General features: G+C 38.2%; 1 protein-coding gene across 5 annotated transcripts in view; it reads left to right on the top strand.

Annotated features, from left to right (window-relative positions):
* Positions 1 to 5,797: 5,797 nt before the first annotated feature.
* The window catches only part of USP25 (ubiquitin specific peptidase 25), a 65,123-nt gene continuing 48,915 nt past the window's right edge, over positions 5,798 to 22,005 (top strand). For 3 of the 5 annotated variants that reach the window (XM_070942651.1, XM_070942652.1, XM_070942650.1), the window contains exons 1-3: positions 5,798 to 6,007; positions 20,873 to 20,950; positions 21,637 to 21,781. In XM_070942651.1, coding sequence (XP_070798752.1) covers positions 5,963 to 6,007; positions 20,873 to 20,950; positions 21,637 to 21,781 — 268 coding nt within the window. In that variant the 5' untranslated portion in view covers positions 5,798 to 5,962. The remainder of the gene's footprint in view (positions 6,008 to 20,872; positions 20,951 to 21,636; positions 21,782 to 22,005) is intronic. The other 2 variants (XM_070942655.1, XM_070942653.1) reach the window with 1 other exon arrangement.

The raw sequence follows: 22,005 nt of genomic DNA, 5'->3' as shown, positions 1-22,005 counted from the left end.
GCAAAAGAAAGTTGTTTCATTATTTCAAAGAAAGATGATTTTTGTGGAAAAGGTTTTTAAGTTTAACACCTACAGGCTTAATGAAAATATCCATGCAGTTTTCTTGGCATCAATTTGAAAGTAGTTTGCTATTGCATTCTACCATATTTTTTTCCACTACTTCTCAGCCTGATCCACAGCCAGAGCTCTCCATGGTTTGTGAGTAATATGTATTGAAAATGACAGTTGTATTGTGGTGCTGTTGTATAGCCTCCTCTCCTTTTTACATGTGTTGGAATGTTGCATGTATATAGAAGTAAAATTTGCTCCCCAGTGTTGCAATACCTCTGGTATTGCAGAGGTATCCATCCATATACCAAGTAGGCTAACACTGCTTATATTATAAGCCAGGTGCCATCATCTTCAACATATTGCTCTAATTAATAGCTTGAAGTATGAAAATATATGTTGCCAAGCTCTTATTCTGATTATCAGGGCTGTCAAACTCCCAGCCCATGGGCCGGATGCATCACGTGCTGGTCATGCCCATGCCCGGTTTAGCAAAAGGGGGGGGGAAAGTTCCGATATGTCATGTGATGCCATTGTGATGACGTAAGTTTGACATAGTCGTAGTTGCTGTTATTAATATTTTATTATATTAGTTTGGGGCCCTGGAAACCCACAAAGTGATGCATAAGACACACAAAGAAAATTAAAGGAAAAAAAATCATCAACTGCTGGAAAAGCTGTCATTATTAATCACCCACACAGAACCTTGAATAATGTTTGTATGCTTCATGAAGTTCAGCATTCATCACATCCTACTTCACATCTTTCTCCTCCTTCCTCCTTCTCCCAAAGTTATTAATATATTGACCATTGCATGAAAGCAAAGTTTTAATAATTTAATTCTAGTGGACATCCATATATGTGCAGCTTAGATGCAGCCACTAGTAATTGTTATTGAGCAGCTATTGTTCAAGAAAGGAGTTTTGGTCTGCGTGAAAGACATGTTAATTTCTAAGCACTCAGATATATCAGCTTCAACAGCAATGATTCAATAGCCCAGTAAATTGATATTCCTTTCAAACCTCAGCTAATAAAGCAACTACAGAAGCTGGGGTATTAATCTGTCTCACAGCCAATAACAACATTGCAGAACAAGAACATTGCCTGGCAACCAAACAGGAGGACATTTTGCCATAGCTGACTCGCCAAATGATCTGGATTTGTTGCTCATCATAAAGAATGTTCTCCATATTCCTACATCATGTACAAAGAAATCTTGTGCAAGATAAAAGGGAAAACAATGCTTCCACATCAAATCAGGTAAAGATGGCCTAGAACTGCCTCGCTGATTGGCCAGCAAAAAATGGAAGTAACATTGTGTGGATATTTCCTTTAAAAATGATTAGTAAGCATCCTCATGCCGGACATGGGTACATGACTAAAAATCACAGCAAATTAATAGTCTTTACTAACTAATAAAGAAAACATGGAATTATATCTCTTCCCCCCCCCCCAAAAAAAAACCATCCCAGAATTTAGGAGCTGACAACTGACATTTTTAATGCTCTACAAATACCATGGCACCATAAAACAATAATAACTGTGCAGAGGACTTGTCTTCTCAAAATTGAGAGTTTGAAGTTGGCTATGGTGTTTCAGTTTAAAACTGGTATTTTCTCTCTTACTATAAAATTAACAAGTAAAAAATACAATGCGCATGAATGAAGTGCCCTGCGGTGAGAGAATCACAAATCTGCTCAACTAAAATTAGCCCAGCAGGTTTGCTGTTGATTTGTCCCCTTCCAACCTGTTGCTGAGTACTGATTCCATAGATATTTGGCTGTTGGTGAACCCTTGAGAAAATCACTCAGTTCATCTACTCAGTCTATTTCTCTTTATTTGGGAGGTGGGGAAATCTATCCCAAGAGACTAACACTTCTATGAAAGCTTTCACAATTGCTGCTATCTTTGATCACCTGGATTACTGCACATTGTAATCAGAACTCAAAATGTCAACTATCAGAATTTAGCCACCAGAAACCATACAGTAAACAATAAGAAATTCAGCTAAACCAATGGGTAGTTTAATTGAGGCTTGACTCCTCAACTTCAACAGTCAGGAGAATTATTAGCGGATGGCAGAAATAACGGATCAAGAAATTGAATTAGAACCAGAAGTTTTCTTACTAGGCATGATAAAAAGGAATATTAGAAAAGACATAAAATACTTGACACTACACATAATTACGGCGGCCAGATTGCCTATAGCACAATTGTGGAAAACAGATCGTATGCCAACAGATCAGAAAGTAATACAAAAAATTTATACATGCGCAGAAATGGATAAATTAACTCTAGAATTAAAAGATAAGGAAGACTCAAAGTATTTTATAGTATGGAATAGATAGTATAAGTGGATAAACCAAAGGAAAAAAGGGTAAAGATAAGAATTAGAAGAAATGCAAAAAAAAAAAAAAAAGCACCGTCAGATAGATAGAAAAGGTAAATAAATCACTGTTTGTAGATTTGTATATATGTGTTTATATAATCATATGTACTTAGTTTGTTAGTGTAATTATGGATTGAAAATGTAAATTTTAAGAGAGAAAATTTGTATATTCTCTCTTTTCGTTTTTGTTTGTTAATATTTTTAAATTCAATAAAGTTTGTTTTTAAACTTAAGTGAGGCTAGCACCTCAGCTTAGCTTCATAGCTGAGGTATTGTAAGAGGTAACAATGGGGACAGCTATGGAGCCAGCGCAGTTTACGCTGATGTATTATCCTCTTGTCTCAACCATAAGGACACTGATGTGGTGGAGAAAAGAGGTTAATCTAAAGACCTTGAGAAATAAGCAGCATTATATACAAACCAGCAATCCTTGTGGTAGGAAAGAAAGGTCAGTGCATAGAGGCTTCCTTTGTATTCCCCTGCCCCCCGAAACTTGGCATGTTTCACAATTTGGAAAGGAACTGTTACACTTGAGAACTTCATATGCTGCTGCCAAAACACTAACATTATAGCTATTTGTTCATGTCCTTGTTACAAGTAGTGATAGCTGAAGATTCAGAAAGCAAAATAAAATTCTACCTCACATGCTTGTGAACAGAATTGAATCAATATCAGATCCCAGCTGACAGAATTCCACAATTATTCTTTTTCTTTTGTACATTTCTACTGGCATTTTACATTTTTAAAGATGTGTGCAGATACTATATAATCACGTAGATGTGATTTTCATAAATCCTAAAAGAAAAAAAAATGTGCTTAAAGATTCTGAGAATGGTCATGCAACTACTGCATGGAAACCAGAGGGAAAACTCACAAACTAAATGTCAAGTCTCAAAGCACTTATTAAAATAATTTCTCTCGTGGCAAGTGACTGATTTTGGGTCTTACTATCTTAAGTCTGTCAGTACACTACACATGTCTTCTAATTGGTGGGGCATGGATAAAAATACATTAGCTTGCAATCTAATCTCTTGTTTAGATATCCTATCTAGCAGAAAATAGGGTGAGCAGACTTGGAGTAAAATTGGGCTTTGGTTGCACTTGTGGCACATTAGTCAAAAGAAATAGTCTTTACTATTAAAAAGGAATGGCTACATATTTAAGGGACAGTTAAGGCTGGAAACCTAGTCTAATTCTTCTTGTTCTAAAAAAGCATTAATGGTAGTCCTCTATTAACAATGGTATTTAGGACTGACATTTGTTGCTGAGTGATGTGGTTGTAAACTGCAACATAACATAAGTGCACTGTTTAGCAATACCAATCTACGCGTGCCCCATTGCCCTCGTTAAATGAGAACTGCCTCACAATTTCCTTTGGCTTCCAACAAGTCATGGGGAAGCCAGGAAGACATTGCAAGACCCAGGTGATTCATAAGCAAACTGGTAGGCAGGTAAGTGGCTGCTGCCAGGCCAAGTAGGATGTGTGAGTGGCCAGTGAGGCATAGTGTAAGGAGACTAGGAATGGCTGTTGCGTGTGCATGAGGGGCTAGCACAGCATGACTATGGCAGGACTTGGGATGGCTGCTGCAGGATGTATGAGAGTGCATGAGGGACCAGTGAGTCATGATGCCAGTACAGAGGGTAAGACCTTCCCTGCTGGCTTTCCCCTTGGCATCCCTTGTGGGAACCTGGTAAGGTGCAAACTGCAATCATGTGACCAATGGCTGGAATTTCAAGGACCAGTTGTAAATATCACTTGTCATTGTAACTTTGAACAATTGCTGAACAAGTGGTTTTTGGCAAAGAACTATGTATGAAAACCCAAGGGGCAGCAGACCTCAATGTCTATGGGCCCATCTTGTGATGATTATGGCATGTAGACCTTGTCTGTGTCCCCCCCCCCAATTTCATTAATTTAATTACAGGACTTCTATGGCCATCTATCTCATATGACAACTCTAGGCAGCTCACAATAGTCTATTAAAAATAGTTAAAAACAAAGTACTATTGCTACTTACTACTGCTTATTTCTTTTCTGCTCATTACCTAGGGGTGCTAACTAGAAAAGGACAGACTGGTAGGCGTGCCTGCTTTGTAAGTCTTGATCCATTTTTCAGGAGTACAACAGAACTTTTAGTGGCCCTTTTAATAATTTCTCTCTTAGTAGTGTAACATTACTGGCCAATCATGCCAAGCAGGACTTTTAGTCTTCACCCAGTTATGCTTCAACTTAGGATGACAAAATGATAGTGATTTGGGTCCTTATGCCTAGATTTTGGAGGTGAAATAGATTGGATCCCATCCTCCAGTCAGTGCCTTTTATAGAGACAACACAACACTTTATACATGAGTTTCCAGAATACTGAAATACTGAGGTTGGCAAGTTTGTGGCTCAGCGTGACACATCAAGCCAGCCAATTTGGGAAGTTCATGAATTAATGTGTAGAGCAAAACTAGGCAAGTGCATTAATTCAGTAGATCATTGTTTCAGTTCATCATAAGTATGAAGTTGAGTGACTTTTTTTTTAACATCAAGGATTAGGCAAATTATGGCTGCATCTTCTGATTGCTCCTCAATGGCTAGCTATATCTGCTTGCACAGGATGGGTTTAATGTAGAATCCCTACAGAAAGCAAAACAAGTCTTCTTTTGGAGGAACAGCATCACCTCCATTCAGTCACTCATCAGTCTCTTTCTCTGGCCAACTTTTTGTTAACACAAAATAACCCAGCCTTCTTTGAGTGCCTGAAGCACATGATCCTCTACGACGTTTATGTGATTAAAAGAAAGTTTGTTGTTCTCTGGAAATTCGGCTAAAGGGTTAACTATCATTTCCTTATTTTTTTTTAAAAAAAATGGGCACGCCCTTACAATAAAAGAACTTGAAGAGGGATGAGAGGAAAGAGCCGATAATCGGGCCGAGTAAAAAGATAAGGAAAAGGAAATTATCGCTGAATTTAGTGGGGGGGGGGATAGGGTAATCTTGTACAAACTAATCGCAGAGGGATGTTATTTATCAAACAAATAAAATTTCCCAATATATCTGTTTAAAAGGAAACTGCTCATCACCTCTTTCGCTATCCATTCGCGCAGTGCTACTTTTACATAAAGTTTCAATTATTCATTATCCCAGTGGAGCTGTGTACAGGACCGCACTCTAAAACGTAACGAAGAGAAACAACGGCGAGATGGGAGGAGCCGAAACTCCCATTGCAGGGCCGGCCAGGTTTGGTTGAGGCCGCGACGCCGTGGGCGCGCCTTCCGCTCAGCAGGCGTAGGGCCGGCCCGAAAACGCACTGCTCTTCCCCGAGGTTGTTGCTGCTTGTTTGGGCGTCGCGTCACGTCACGGCTGCGTTGACTCAGCGGCGGCCTCCTAGCCCTCCTCCTTTTCCTCCTGGGTCCGCTCAGGCCTGGCGCTCGCTCTAGTTCTCTCAGCCTTCCCTCGCCAGCGCCCCTTCTTCTTCTTCTTCGTCGTCGTCACTCCCTTAGGCCGGCAGGGAGGGAAGCCGAAGCTGGGAAAGGGCCATGACCGTGGAGCAGAATGTGCTGCAGCAGAGCAACTCCCAGAAGGTAAGGGAAGAGCCGGCCGGGAAGGAGGAAAGCAACGGGGCGGAGAGACCCTCCTCCCCGTTTTGTTGAGGCCGCCGCCGCGGCCCCTTTAGCTGCGCGAGGGCCTCGCGTTCTGGAGCCTCCACCGAAGCGGGTCTGCGAACCCTCCCTTTTTTCCTTCTTCCTCCGTGACCTTTGCGTATGGCGGGGAAGTTGTTGTGGAATGGGGTTGTTCTTTCCCACCTGGTTAGCGAAGGGAAGGAACTCTGCTTTGGGAGTTCCCTTCAATAGTGGTTACTTTTCCCCCCTTCCTTTCCTTCCTTACCCTTTGGGTGCTGTAAAGCTCTTCTTGTCCCTCATTTGTTTCGTTTCCCCACTCCCACCGTGCCTTGTCAGAAGCGCCTAAGGGGGTCTGCCAGTGCATTGACTCGTTAAGCATTTCTGTCCCACCTTTTTGCTCGCTATGTCATCTCCTGTCTCCAAAGTGAAACTGTTTCTAAACAGAAGAATTGAGAAGTTCATCCACATTCTTCACTAGTTCTTGTATCCTGAGACATCCCTCCTGCAAAGTTTTGTAATACTTACAGACGCCTGGTAGACATTGACAGAGAGATGTATTTAAAGTTTGGGCTCTGAAAGGGACCAGTAATGTGTTATGCTGAGAGAAGATTGTATTAATGATACTTTTTCTGTTTGTTTCTTAACTGGAGGATCAAATGGTTAGATGAAAATGGGTTAGAATCAGGATTCTAATCAGGCATTTGCTAAAAGTGCAGAGTTTAAGATGAGGCTTGTTAAGTAGTAAAGAATGGCCTAATTAATAAAGGGAGAGCAAGTTTGATGTAATGGTTAAAGCACCAAGCTAGAAAGCAGGAGACAGTTCTAGTTCTGTCTTGAACATGAAACTGGCTGGATGACCTTGGGCCAATCACTTTTTCTCAGCCCTAAGAAGAAGGCAATGGCAAACCACTTCTGAGAAATTGCCAAAAAAAAAAAAAAAAAACTGCAGGGAGTTGTCCAAACAATCTTCAAGAATCTGACATGATTGAATAAAAGAAAAAATATCAGTTGCATTTTGGTGGGTCCTGTTAGTGTGTTTATAAACAGGATCAAAGGTATTGGAAACAAAATTTTATCAAACACAATGGTCCATGTTCAAGAATAACTCTTTGTGATTGACAAGAATTTGTGGATGTAAATAAAAGTAAAGGCCTACCTTTGCAAGTTATTTTTCAGAGATGTAGGACAGTTTATATAGTTTGGTTTCTACTTAAACTTTCTTATAAAATCCTTGTGAAGTAGATCAGGTTTAAAAAGAGTGGCTCTCCCAAGCTAACTGCAGTTGAACATAGATTTGAATCTAACTTTATTAAAACTTGGTAATTCTGTGCTTTACTGTTCTTAATATAATAGGAAATAATGCATTGTACTATGTATGTATGGTTAGAAAACTATCGGAATTTGGATTTGTTGCGCAGTGGTTAGAATGCAGCATTACAGGCTAATTCTGCTGACTGTCAGCAGTCTGATCCTGACCAGTTCAAAGTTGACTCAGCCTCTATCTTTCCAAGGTTGGTAAAATGAGGACCCAGATTGTTGGGGGCAATATGCTGACTCTGTAAACCACTTAGAGATGCAAAGCACTAAGGAACGGTATATAAATCCTATTTCTATAAGGACAGTGTTATAATCATATATGATCATTTGGTAATGGTATGAATCGCTATAAATTGGAACTTAGTTGAACCATTATATGTTATGGTGATCAATAAAATGGGTACTATTTTTTGAAGTAATGTGAAAAATATAGGGAAGTTCATGATCCAGCTTGCTTTATAAACTGTATTCCTACACTATACATTATTCTACTAACAGTGCATTTCCCTTATATTTGCTTCTGCTGTCACAATTCTTTATGCCCTTTATCTTTAATTTATCCTTAATTCTAAAAATTGGACATAAAAATGTTTACATTGAAAGAACACAAGTTTAGAAATATATTTTTCAAAAATTTAATAATTTGATCAAAATCTTTTATAGTGTTCACAATTATTCTAGATAAAATTTAATTATCCATTTTTGGCTCTTTTGCATCAATGATTATATCGCATAGGACCTGGTTATCAGTTACAGCTATCTAATATCTCACTGAAATGTACTGGTGCAGCCTTCATTGTTTAGCTTTGAATGAAATTCTGTATCTGAAAGAAAGTTGAAAGGCAGCAGCAGAATTTTACAATCTCTTCCCTAAGCATGAGGAAAGGCTTAGATGTAAATCATCTTGAAAAAGGTGTGGTAGCTATGATCCCATTGGAGGATACAACTTGAATGGTATGCATTCCTCTCTGCCCCACCCTCCAATTTTTGCTTCCGAATATTATACAGGTACTCCTCTACTTATGACCACAATTGAGCCCAAAATTTATGTTGTTAAGTGAGGTACTGTATTTGTTAAATAAGTTTTGCCCCACTTTACGACCTTTCTTGCCACAGTTGTTAAGTGAATCACTACAGTTGATAAGTTACCATATTTTTTGGAGTATAAGACACTCTGGACTATAAGACGCATCTACCTTTTTTGGTGAGGAAAACAAGAAAAAGAAATCTGCCTTTGCCTCCCAGCAATTTTGCCTTGTTGCAGCAAACAGCAAATAGCTTGCTTTACTTTCATTTTCATTTTCAGCATAGCTTGATTAGCACAAGAAAAAAAAAAATCTGCTCCCAGCAATTTACCTCCTTGCAAGCAAGCAGCAGAGGTCTGAGCAAAACAGCTGAGAGTCTGGAGGCGGATCCAAGGGACAATCAACTTGTGCTAATTAGGCAATGCTGAAGCTGAAACGAGCTATTTCTTCTTGCTGCAAGAAAGTAAACTGCTACAAGGAGGTAAACTGCTGGGAGGCAGCGGCCAAAGGGCAGGGGCCAGTGGGTGGCCAGGGCTACATTCGGTGTATAAGAGACACCTAAATTTTCACCCCCTTTTAGGGGGGAAAAGGTGTGTCTTATACTCCGAAAAATACGGTAGTAATCCAATTGTTATGTGAATCTGACTTCCCCATTGACTTTGCTATTCAAAAGGTTGCAAAAGGTATTCCTACATGACCTTGAGACACAACAATGGTCATAAGTATGAACCAGTTGCCAAGCATCTGAATTTTGCTCACATGACCATGGGCATGCTACAAAGGTGTTGACTGTGAAAGATGGTCATAAGTCATTGTTTTCAGTGCTGTTGTAACTCACTAAATGAACTGTTGTAAATCAAGGACTACCTGTATAGCAGTGGGCAACTGCTGTATGTCCATATTTGGTGCTTCAAGTCATGGAGCTCTGCTTCTCCTTGCTAACAAATCTCTACCTTTACTCATACCCATAAGGCAGGTACTGGTCTTGCAGTGAGATTTACAGTAGTAAAACCAGGGAGAAGTTTTAATGTTTCTTCCCATGCGTGTTTAAATGACACACTGCAGTCCACACACAACAGAAGCTCGGTGTGATCTTGATATCACTTTTGATAATAGAGTAGATTAGCATATAGTTGGCAAAAAGTTTCCATAATTATATTGGGCCACAAAATTGAAAGTGCTTTTTTCATACACACACAGAACAGGTAAAAGAATAGGAATAGCCGCTATCATCACTGTATCACAGCCAGGAGTCAACAGGTACCTAGGTATTGGGATAGTGCCTTGTTACAGGTACATATTGGTGGGACTGCAGAAATTAACACTGGATTCTTACCAGTGCCATCCCACCGTTTCTTTCCAAGTGGTGCAAATAGATCCATTAATGGCAGCTCAGACTTAAAACATTCAGAAGGCTTCAAAATCTTGATATGTTTAGAAAAGGTAGCCAGGGATTTCTTAGCATTCTAAATGTTTAATGGTTGAGATGGCAGTTTGTTTTTCCTTGGAAAATCTATTTGGATTAGGGGCTTTTAGCTGGACATCTCCTCTCCCCCCAAACATTTGGAAACCTAAAGGAGACTCACATGAGTCATCCTGAAAATTGTCAGCAATCATTCATCTCTCCATTGAATGTGTGCAAGGTAGAACCATTTCTGTTGATTCCTTTGGACTGCCTCATGAATTAACGGTAGACTCCCAGTGAGCCTTATTCTCTAAGCATTTGGCTCATATACCTCCAACCACAGCATCCACATATTTCCTTTTCCATTTCAGAAATTGTAGCCAGCACATTGGTGCTGGTATTGAGAGCTAGGATTATTGCAAGTGGCATTTCTCTCCTGTATGTTACTATTTTTTTTTTTTTTTTTTTTTGCAGATGCTTCTATGTCACAAGGTAGAAGCACTGTAGCATGAATTAAGAATTGTGTGGCCAAGCATATCACACTCCACACAAAAGAGAAGATGTGGAAGCCTAGTTGTTTTATCTTGTGCCAGGATGGATAAAAAGGGATGACTTTTTTTTAAAAAAATAAAAATATTGGATTATTTTTATTTAAATAGGATTTTTTTTTAATTTTTATCAAATTTATTTTAATAAAATGCTTTTGGAGTAAAAATCTTATCTAAAGATAGTTTTCTATTTAAGATACATTAATAATTTAGTTTATTCAGCATGAAATGGAGCTCAATTATGTAGCATGAGGCTGTATATTCTGCAATATTGGGACTGTCAGTCAACAGCAGGTCAGAGGAAGAGCTGCTCTTTAAAAATTATGATTTAAATCGAGTTGATTTAAATCAAGTCTGTTTACTAGTGATTTAAATCATGATTTAAATCAAATCTATCTTGTCTTGTGTGTAATTCTCCTAGTAAATTAATTGCCATCCATTCACTATTGCATGTTGTTATGGTGGTGATCAGGGTGAATTTGATTTAAATCAAGTCGATTAAACACAATGCACGGAGGCCAAAAACATGACACACGGAGGCCAAAAATGCGAGGCACGGAGGCGGCAATGTGCTGTGGCAATCCCTGCAGCCTGGAACAGTTTAAAACAGTGTTCAGAGGCTGAAAACGCAATGCACGGAGGCCGAAAATGGCCGAAGGGTGGGGGCCGGTGGATGGGCGGGGCTACATTCGGTGTATAAGACCCACCCAAATTTTCATCCTCTTTTGGGGGGGGGAAAGTGTGTCTTATAAATAAAAAAAATCCAATTTAAATTTTTAAAAAATCTGATTTTTTATTTTTTTAAAAAACATCAATTTTTATCCATCCTGGTGGTGATGTATTGGCTTTTCTTAATTCCTACTTCACATTCCCCCATAGTTTCCCTTGGGGGAATGGGAATATGAATGCATGCGTGTATCTGTGTGTGTGTGTGTGTATTTGATTGTGCTTTTTTCCATGAAATATTCAGTAGCATATATTAGCAGTAGCTTATTAGTGCTATAGATACTAGCACTATCAACACCACACCTAGGAACAGAAAAACCCTTTGCCTACAAACTTTAATAAAGTCCAGAATTGGACTCCTGCTGGCTTCATTGCCAGGCTTATAAATTCAAACATTATCGTGGATGAGTTTACCATTTAATGGTCTCTAGTCAGTCTGGAAAGGAAGCAAGAAAACAATTCTAGTTGTAGGTATGCTAGTATATAGAGGAGCTGGATAGAGAGGTACTCGGGATCCACATCATATCCTGAAGTTCTTTACATTGATGGCTGACATTTTGGTTCTGTCATTGTAACAATTTGAACCTAGTATGATTTTTAAAAAAATTGTTGAGCAAAGCAGCATAACCATGGCAGCAGGCTGATGGTTGATGGCTATTTGAGATCCTTAATATCTTCTTATATCAGAGAGAGATGTTGAGATGTATTGAGGATGATATGAGGGTGGTTGTAGAGACAGAACCTGTGCACTGTGCTCTAGAAAAACTCTTTGTCTCAGCTGTTCGGGTACATTGTTGACAGAGTTGTAGAACATAACCCAAGGTTGGCTAAGGAGATAGGAATGATTGTCTATCCATGAGCATCATTGCCAATGTATAAGAAAGACATCAGCATCAGCCGCGGTGGTGCAGTGGATAAAATGCAATATTGCAGGCTACTTCTGACCTCTGGCTACCTGCAATTTGGCAGATCGCACCAGGCTCAAGGCTGACTCAGCCTTCAATCCTTCTAAGGTTGGTAAAATGAGGACCCAGATTGTTGGGGGCAATATGCTGACTCTGTAAACCGCTTAGAGAGGTCTGTAAAGCGGTATATAAGTCTAAATGCTATTACTATGTCATGACATTAAGAGTCATAAAGTTGTTAGCTGTGCTATGTGTTCTTCTGATCCTTCTTGCTGCTGTTCATGACATGGACTATGTTGCCTAAATGGCAACAGTGGAAGAATTACTGCAAAGTGGTAATTATGGTGCTCAATAATGATAGCAGATTTTAACTATGTTCTTTTGGTAATAATGATCAAGAGATTCCACTATTTTCATACTACAGGGCTGCTGCTACTTCCTTGTATATAGCATTGCTAACTATAATGCTGAAGACATATGCACAAAGTCCTGCATGTGTGTTGTGATAGAGCATATGGAAGGAACTTTGAATAAGTTCATGGCAGAAGCAGAGAATGCCTCAGGCTTGGCTGTTCTAAACCCTGGAGCTACATGCCATTGTTTTTATCAATTCAGTGTTTTAGCTTTGTTGTTTCTCAGTCTCCCAGTAGTTCATCTAATCTCAGCAAGTGCTCCAGTTGTAAGAGGGGACGCATTAGTGGTATCAGTAGTTGGTAATTTAGAAGCATCAACTACCTACTATACTGAATGTTGTACCCACAGCAAACTTGAACACCTCATCTGATTTCTGGTCACTGGGATTTGCTTACAATGGCATTGGTCAGGCTCATTCAATAACTATTCCATCTCTGTGCATAACATGCACTGAGTGTAGAAGAGAGGATGATTGGAAAACTAGCACAATTATGTATTCTTAGGATGAGCAACATAGCATGTCCTTGGTTGATCTTCAGAAAGTCCTCAACCGTTTCAAGCTGAAACAACTGATGATCGCTGCTTCCTCACCTAAATGGAGATTTGTAATATCCTTGCTGCCTCTGGTGATTTCATTAAGCAGTGTAGTAATGATCTGTAACTTGTTTGCTCAACACTCTCTGGCTATGCACGTATAGGAACAGTGAGTAAGGCAAAAGAAAAGAAAGTTCGTTCAGTTGTAGTTGTTAAGTAGAGCACCAGGATGGGGGGAAGGACCAGGGCTCCTGAGCATGCTGGGCCAAGGAGAAGACCCAGACCTTTACCACACCCCAGAGGCTTGGGCTCTTTTCCAACCCTATTGGGGAGAATGATTGCAAGAATAATGGCATTCACTAGCAATTTCACCAGATTTGAGGTTTCTCCAGTACATGCTAAACTTCTAATTAATTCAGAAGGCTGTTTTTTTCTTCTGTCAACTTGTACCAGCACTATTACAAGAATATTTTCTTTCCCAGAATGGAGTTATTCTTTTAATGTTTTGTTGTTGTACCCAACTTGTTTCTAATGTTGAAATTTTCCCAATATAATTAAGAAACAGACATATTTCTCTTATTAACTTAGAATCAACTGATTCTGACTTTTGAACTTCTTAAAAATAAAAGAATGGTTGGATTAGAATTAAACTAGCAGTTTTTTATTTTTGTCCATCTTTGCTGTTGTATCATTAGATTTCCTTTATGACAAATTCTTTTTTTTTTTTTTCGATTTTTATTATAACATATAGTGTGATACATTCAATACATTTTCGGTTCATTGGTGCAATTATATACATATATACATCTACATGCATTATTACTTGTCTTTTATTTGATATTGTTTCTTAAAGCTAAATTTAATTTCAAAACACTTAAAGATAATAGTGCTCGAATCTCTAAGACTAAATGTAATACTGTTCATATGGATTTTGTTGATTAATTAATATTTAATCTCTGTACTCTATTTCTTTCTTTATTTCTTTTCCCCATCCATTCGTACCACATGTCCCACACGCTATAAAATTCCGAATCTTCTCTGTCATTAATTTCTGAAGTCAGTTTGTTCATTTCGGGCACTCCAGTATTTTCCCAATAACATGTTCTTGAGGTGGTATTTGTTTTTCTTTCCAATACTGGGCAAAGGAAATTCTAGCAGCTGTCAGAATATGTATAATTAAGTACTTTTTCTTTTTTGCATATTCAATTTTCAAAATTCCCAGGAGAAAGGCTTTTGGTTCGAAATCAACATTTTCTTTTATTATTTCTCTAATCCACATCCATATCATCCTCCAGAATTTTTGTGCCTGATTACAAGTCCACCAGCAGTGGTAGAAAGTACCCTGCTGATGGTCACATTTCCAACATTTAGGGCTCGAATTGGGGTAGATCTTCGCTATCCTAGCTGGGGCCATATGCCATCTATAAAACAGCTTGTATTGGCTTTCTTTGTAAGCCGTCGCCTTTGTCATTTTAAGATTATTATTCCATATTGAATTCCATTCGTTCAGATTTATATTCTGTCTTTATGACAAATTCTTATGGATCTATTCTGCCTCAGCCCAAATATAGAAAATTATTATCCTCTTTTGCAAAATACACATTTAGACTACTTTTATTAAGAAAGGAGTATGGCAATTTGCATATTTTCAGTTGACTTTCACATTTCTTGACATGAAGCTGTTCTGATGGGGATCACTGAGGACAAATAGAAAAAGGCCATCATCATCTTCCCACTATCTGTATCAACAGTGACCCTTTTTAGATGTTATTTTTTTGTCTTACTGTACTTTTCATTAATATAACCTTCCGAAAGTTTATACTTTCTGTTGCTCTATGATTGTTACTATTGCTGGGAAACAGCAGATAATTTTGTTTATGCTTTAACAGAATAAAGAGGACTTTGAGTTTGTATTTACAAGTAAAAACATTAAATTTGCAATGCTATGAATAATTTCTTGTGCATGAGAAATATTTTGTTCTTTTTTTAAAAAACGTTATTTCAAAAGGAAAAAAGGAAGAAAAATATCTATTCAAATATTTGATAATCCCCTCTCCTTTATTTTCTTAGCTTCTTTGTGTTGGCATCATATACTAGCATACAGGATGGATGATTTTTTTTTAAAAAAAATTGGATTTTTAAAATTTAAATTGGATTTTTTAATTTAAATTGGATTTTTTTTATTTTTAATTTATTTTAATAAAATGGTTTTGGAATAAAAATCTATCTAAATATAGTTTTCTATTTAAGTTACATTATTTAGTTTATTCAGCGTGAAATGGAGCTTAGTTATGTAGATGAGGCTGTATATTCTTCAATATTGGGATTGTCGATGAGTCAACAGTGGGTCAGAGGAGGAGCTGTTCTGGGACAGAGATGACAGTGCTCTTTAAAAAATATGATTTAAATCAAGTTGATTTAAATCAAGATTTTTTACTAATGATTTAAATCAAGTCAAGTAAATTAAATCAAGTCAAATTCATCCTGCTAGAATATAATTTGTATTTTAATATCAGGATTTTTGGCTTAAAGTAACATAAATATAGCTATTATCTTGAAGAGCTACATTTGATAATATCAAAAGATTCATTTAGTCTTTTGTACCCACCAAGGTCCATAACATAGCAATTTTATGTAAAGTTTCCAGGGATCTTAGTGCACTTATAGAGCAGTGGTGCCAAAAAACGGGATTTTAGATTTGTTAGGCCCTGGGGCACTTTTGGAAATGCCAATTCCAAACATATCAGATGGTTTCCGCTTAACTCATAATGGAACTAGGTTACAATGGCATAAGATTAAAACACTTTTAAAGAGATCTTGCTGGGAAATCTGCCAGATATGGACAGCATCCATTTCAGAAATAAGTATGTGTTTTACAAAATACTATTAGGGTTAGGGCCATTGTTGAAAGTAGATTAACAGGTGTGTATAACTGAGGACAAAATGTTTATTTCAACAGTTGCAAAGTAAGAAGGTACACAATTTTTAATGCCAGCTCCTGGTGTCTCTGAACTAAGATGGGACAGCCTAAATGAGTAAATTTGGGTGCAAATGAGAATATAGATAAGGTTTGTCAAAACTCTGGCAAATTGGTGGGATACAGTCATTCCTAGATACGAATTTCATATAAGTAGTCCTTGACTTAACAATCGCAGTGGGATCAGAATTTTGGTCACTAATCAAAGTAATAGTTAAGCAAATCATCCCGACCTGGTTTTGCAACCATTTTTAGCACAGTCATGAATTGAATCATCGTGGTCATTAAGCATATCATGTCATTAAATCATCATGTGGTTGTTAAGTGAATCTGGCTTTCCCAATTGACTTTGTCAGTTGGAAGCCGGCTGGGACATTGCAAATCTCAAACATATAACCAGAAAGCCCTTCAACCTTCATATATGCAAGCCTGTTGCCAAGTGCCCAAATTTAATCATGTGATGTGTCAGTCATAACTTTGTCATTTTTTCTGAGGCCAATATAACTTTGAATCAGTATTAAACAGATGGTGATAAATTGAGGTTGATATATACAAAAAAACAAGGATTTTTCAACAGAAATACTATAAAGCAGGGTGAACAATTAATTTTCTCAAGGGATCACATGAGAAACTGGGACTGTTGTGGAGGGCCAAACCAATTAGGCTATGAAGTTGAGTTGGCAAGCATGCAAACACATACTTATATTTTAAAAAGTAGTTGCCTTCAAAATAAAAGCAACGCAATTGTATTGCATTCATGGCATGCACTTATTTACATTTGATTTATAATTTCTGATTGACCTCAAGCAGAAGTTATAAGTACAAATATATTTAAATGTGTCTCTGCAAAGTTAGATTGTTCTTTCAGTAATGCAACCTGTGTAATTATCAAAACCATAAATCACGTTCATATTTTTGTTTTTTATGCAAAAAGTTAATAAGAGGCTTCCCACTCACCAAGAAATATAATGTCCTTTCTATAATAAAATAAATTGATTATCAATTTCAGCAAAATCTGTCAACTTCGCTAACCATTCCTCTATGGTGGGTAGTTTTGAATCTTTTCATCTCTGCCTATAGAAATCTCACAACAATAATCATATATTGAAATAATCTTCCGTGGTTCCACTAATCGTAACAGGAAAATCCCAGCTTCAATTTAACACTGCTCTTTAAAATCTTCTATGTCAAAATCTTCTATTTGAATTCAATTTTAAGAGTTTTTTTTTAATATGTCCACTCTTAACCATATATTTTCCCATTGAGGGAATGAGTCTGCCTGTCAATTCTTAATTCACTTTATCCTACATTGTGTAGTCCGTTCTTCTATTTAAAATTTTGAAATAGTTTGTACAGTTTAGCAAATACATGTTCATCATTAGGATCTCAGACATCTGGATGCCTAGTTCATGACTTGAGTCATTTTACCTTTTTTTTTTTGCTTTTTGTGGATTCTAACATAGTAGAAAATCTTTCAATAGAGGATAGTTTAGATATATATTATAAACGTTTAAATAGAATACTTTGGCTCTCCCAGTTTTTGTAGTCCATCCTATACTCATGTATTGTCCAAAAAGCTCACAAGCTCCAAAAAGCTTGGACTCACACTGATTAGTCCAAGGTCAGAGTTCTATGTTGCCCCTCACGTGGATTTTCTCTGGTATCCAGTTTCTTACAGTTGTATATGAGAAAGTAAAAATGGGTGTATGAAGGCAATACTTCTTTCCCTCTCTGGATTTTCAGCAAATGGTATTCAACCATAGCTGTTAAGTAGGGGGTAGATGGGTCACTTATGATTATGACAATGGAGACTGTTGTGTTTCTATCTTTGTTCTGAACTTGCTTCATGCAGTTCAGAATGAATGAATAATGTTAGTATCCACTGATTCTCTTTTGGCAACCTATGTGGGAAAGTTTGTTTGATGTTTCATATTACACAAGGAGCACACAGTTACAAAGTTAGAAAGTCTTGAGGGAGTCTGGAAAATGAAACTCTTTATGATACCTTTATGCTGGGTTGACATTTTATCTGGTTACTACCTATTTAAACGATCCATTTGGCTATGCTTAATATTTCATGTTTATAAATCAGTGTTGAGCTAATGTAAAAAAGAATTAGCCATAACAAAATAGATTTTTTAAATCAGTTCATAAAGTTAGATTTTAAATCAAGAAAATGAGAACCTGCAGCATGTGATAAATAGTGCATTACTTTATATCTATATAAATATATATTTAATGGAAATAACTAAAGAATTAATAATTGTGAACAAGGCAGAGGATGTAATTTATACAGTTAGATAAACAGAGCAGATGACAGAAAATTTCTGACAGTTGTTAAACAGATAACTCAATCATTAACTGAATCCACTTTACCCAATGGGCATTTTTTACAATTATATTTAGCAACCGCATGAAGCAAGTAAAAAAATTGCAGTCGTGTGGGATGCTACAAATGGCTGTACAGATGAGCCATTTGTCAAGTGCCCAAAATGTGACTGTTGGTGAGGGTGCGGTCACCATAACTTCAAAATCAGTTTGTAAGTAGCTTTTGGGATGAGATGTGGGGAGGGGTGTTCATCGTAACTCTGAATGACTGCTAAGTCAAATACTACTTGTAATAGAATGAAGACTGGAATAAAATAATTCTTCTAAAGATTGTTAAGATTTCACATTGAAATATAGATTTTATATAAATCTTATGGATATGTAACTGAGTTTAATAAAGTAGTCCTCAGTTAATGATTACCCTGTTTAGAAGCCATTCAGACTTTTAAAGTGACATTGAAAAAGTAGGTTTTTGATTGATCCCTAAATTTCTGACAGCCTATAGTCACATGATCGCAATTTGGGCGGTTGGCAACCAGCATGCAACTGGCCTGCATTTACGATGGTTGCAGTGTCCTGCGAATCATGTATTATCATTAGCAACCTTCATAGCCCAGCTCTTGACAAATAGTCAGTAGGGAATCTGCTGGTAAGTTGAAAGTCATGGTCAAACGTCATGCTGTTTAAATAACCACAAGTGATTCACTTAACGACAGTTGAGGATAGTCACATGATGCTGTTTAGTGTGGATTACCTGTATTAGGAAATAAATATTATATTTATACTTCAACCAGAATCTATAGAATATGGGTCTCAAATCACTCAAAGAAGGCAATTGTGTAATTTCCCTCTAGCTTTCTTGCAAGATGCTTTTGAAAATCTGTTTGGAATTCTTTATAGATGTAACCAACAGAACTAGTTTCCTTCATTTTCCCTCGAAAAATCCCAATTTGCCATGAAATAAGTTAAAACTTATTTCAAATAGTGTTATTTGTTGTACTTTATATGGCGAAGGTTGTCGAGAGTGTGGTGGCACGACAACTGCCCAGGCACCTGGATGAAGCTATCTATCTAGACCCGTGCCAGTCGGGCTTCAGGCAGGGGCACAGCACAGAAACGGCATTGGTCGCGTTGGTGGATGATCTCTGGAGGGCTCGGGACAGGGGTTGGTCCTCTGTCCTAGTCCTATTAGATCTCTCAGCGGCTTTTGATACCATCGACCATGGTATCATGCTGCAGCGGTTGAGAGGGTTAGGAATAGGGGGCACCGTTCTGCGATGGTTCTCCTCCTTCCTCTCCGATCGCTCACAGTTCGTGTTGGCAGGGGGGCAGAGGTCGACCTCGAGGCGTCTCGCATGGGGAGTGCCACAAGGGTCGGTCCTCTCACCCCTTCTGTTCAACATTTATGTGAAGCCGCTGGGTGAGATCATCCGTGGTTTTGGGGTGAAGTGTCATCTGTACGCTGATGATACTCAGCTGTACATCTCCACCCCAGACCACCCCAACGATGCCCTTGATGTGATGTCCCTCTGCCTGGAGGCCGTGCGGGTCTGGATGGGGAGGAACAGGCTCAGACTCAACCCGTCCAAGACCGAGTGGCTGTGGCTGCCGGTGTCCCAATATAGTCAGCAGGTGCCATCGCTGACTATTGGGGGTGAATATTTGCCCCCCACAGAGAGGGCTCGCAATCTGGGTGTCCTCCTGGACACACGGCTGTCTTTAGAAGAGCACATGACAGCCGTGGCCAGGGGGGCCTTTTATCAGGTTCGCCTGATCCGCCAGTTGCAGCCCTTTCTGGACCGGGACGCCTTGCGCACGGTCACTCATGCCCTTGTCACCTCCCGGCTGGACTATTGTAATGCTCTCTATATGGGGCTCCCCTTGAAGAGAACTCGGAGGCTCCAACTGGTCCAGAATGTGGCCGCGCGGGTGGTTATGGGCGCAACCCGTTGTGCCCGCGTGACAGCCCTCCTGCGTGAGCTGCACTGGCTCCCAGTGGTCTTCCGGGTGCGATTCAAGGTGTTGGTTACCACCTTTAAAGCGCTCCATGGCATAGGACCCGGGTACCTTCGAGACCGTCTTCTGCCACCGATAGCCTCCCACTGACCAGTCCGCTCCCACAGAGAGGGTCTCCTCAGGGTGCCATCAGCCAAGTTATGTCGGCTGGCGACACCCAGGGGGAGGGCCTTCTCTGTGGGAGCCCCAGCCCTGTGGAATGAACTGCCCCCGGAAATACGTAAGATCTCCGACCTCCGGGTGTTTCGTTGCGCATTGAAGACCCTGTTGTTCCGCCAGGCCGGCCTATCAACATAATAATTTTAATTGGGGTATTTTAAAATTTTGGGGTTTTAATCCGGCCAAATTTATTTAATTATTTTAATTTTTAATCATTGTTGTGTCCTGTGCTTTTTAAATTGGCTGTACACCACCCTGAGTCCTTCGGGAGAAGGGCGGTATAGAAATAACAGCTACTCTAAACTTAAGTTTCCTATACTCCATTTTGAAATTGTACACATTGATATTGTTGACTCATTTCTTTAAAGAGGAGGGAAAAAATCTAGTGTTTTCTACTAACTAGGTTTTTGTTTGTTCGTTTGTTTACTTTAATTTGTCTTTGTCTATGCTGATCAGCTCTTTAATTTTTCAGCACCAGCAGACGTTTCTGAATCAGCTGAGAGAAATCACAGGTATCAATGACACTCAAGTACTGCAGCAAGCCTTGAAGGTATAGTGATTTTGAAAGATAACTATATTTAGATCTCTATATTGAAATTTTTAAAGTATGTTTTAAGTAGCAGAACTTAATACAATACAATTCAATACAAGATTATAAGGTTGATTTGAATGGCCTGCAAATAGGCTGAAACTGTAGGTGAACTGGGGAAATTGTGACTGGTCCAGAATCATTATTGAACATTCAGAGCTGAGAATGGACTAAAAACAGGATATTAAGCAGCTTAACCTTAAACATTATATATTTGGGTTTAAATATAGATATATTGGTATTTGTAGTTATGATTTTTCTATATGCTTAACTGATCATTTATTCAAATTCATGTTGAAAACTGAAGTTACAAAACTGATTTCAAAACTCCTTGCAGATGTTTTATTTAGGAAATATGTATACAATGGGCAGCATCTAATTCAGCCCTTAAATAGTTTCATTTGCCACTGCAGAATACGACTATATTAAATCAGTGGATTTGGATTAAAGTTCAGCTTTTATTGCATTCTGTTTTAAAGTTGCTTATCATATTTCACATTATTAATTAATGTTATTTTTAAATTGATTAGGTTTCTAATAATAAAATTATATTCATGACAATATGTAAAATTTAAATATACCTGGACTTGATGTTCGAAGCTGATCATAAAATGGCATTCTAATAATTCTTTCTTATGCATTTAAAGGATAGCAATGGGAACCTAGAATTAGCAGTAGCCCTCCTAACTGCAAAGAATGCCAAGATTCCTCAGCAAGAAGAAACAACATACTATCAAACAGCACTTCCTGGTAATGACAGATATATAAGTGTAGGAAGCCAAGCAGATACAAGTAAGTGCTTTTTTCTCACCATATAACTACATAACTGAAAAAACTAGAAAAACCTGTCACCATCTCAGTTTCTACTGTATATTAATGAACTTTTTATATCTCCAGATTTCATATTTGATAATAGATATTTTGTTTTACTTAATAATGATTTTTTTTAAAAAAAAATGCAAGAAATTCTTAGGTTAGACAAACAACTTTGTGATGGCAGTTGCTCTAAAGCTGAA

Source organism: Pituophis catenifer, unplaced genomic scaffold (assembly GCF_029215685.1).
Source record: "Pituophis catenifer annectens isolate HBS135680 unplaced genomic scaffold, rPitCat1.0.hap2 SCAF_4, whole genome shotgun sequence".
In the NCBI taxonomy this organism is placed as follows: domain Eukaryota; kingdom Metazoa; phylum Chordata; class Lepidosauria; order Squamata; family Colubridae; genus Pituophis; species Pituophis catenifer.
The sequence above is the reverse complement of the archived record's forward strand: the minus strand, read 5'-3'. Positions and strand labels throughout refer to the sequence as shown.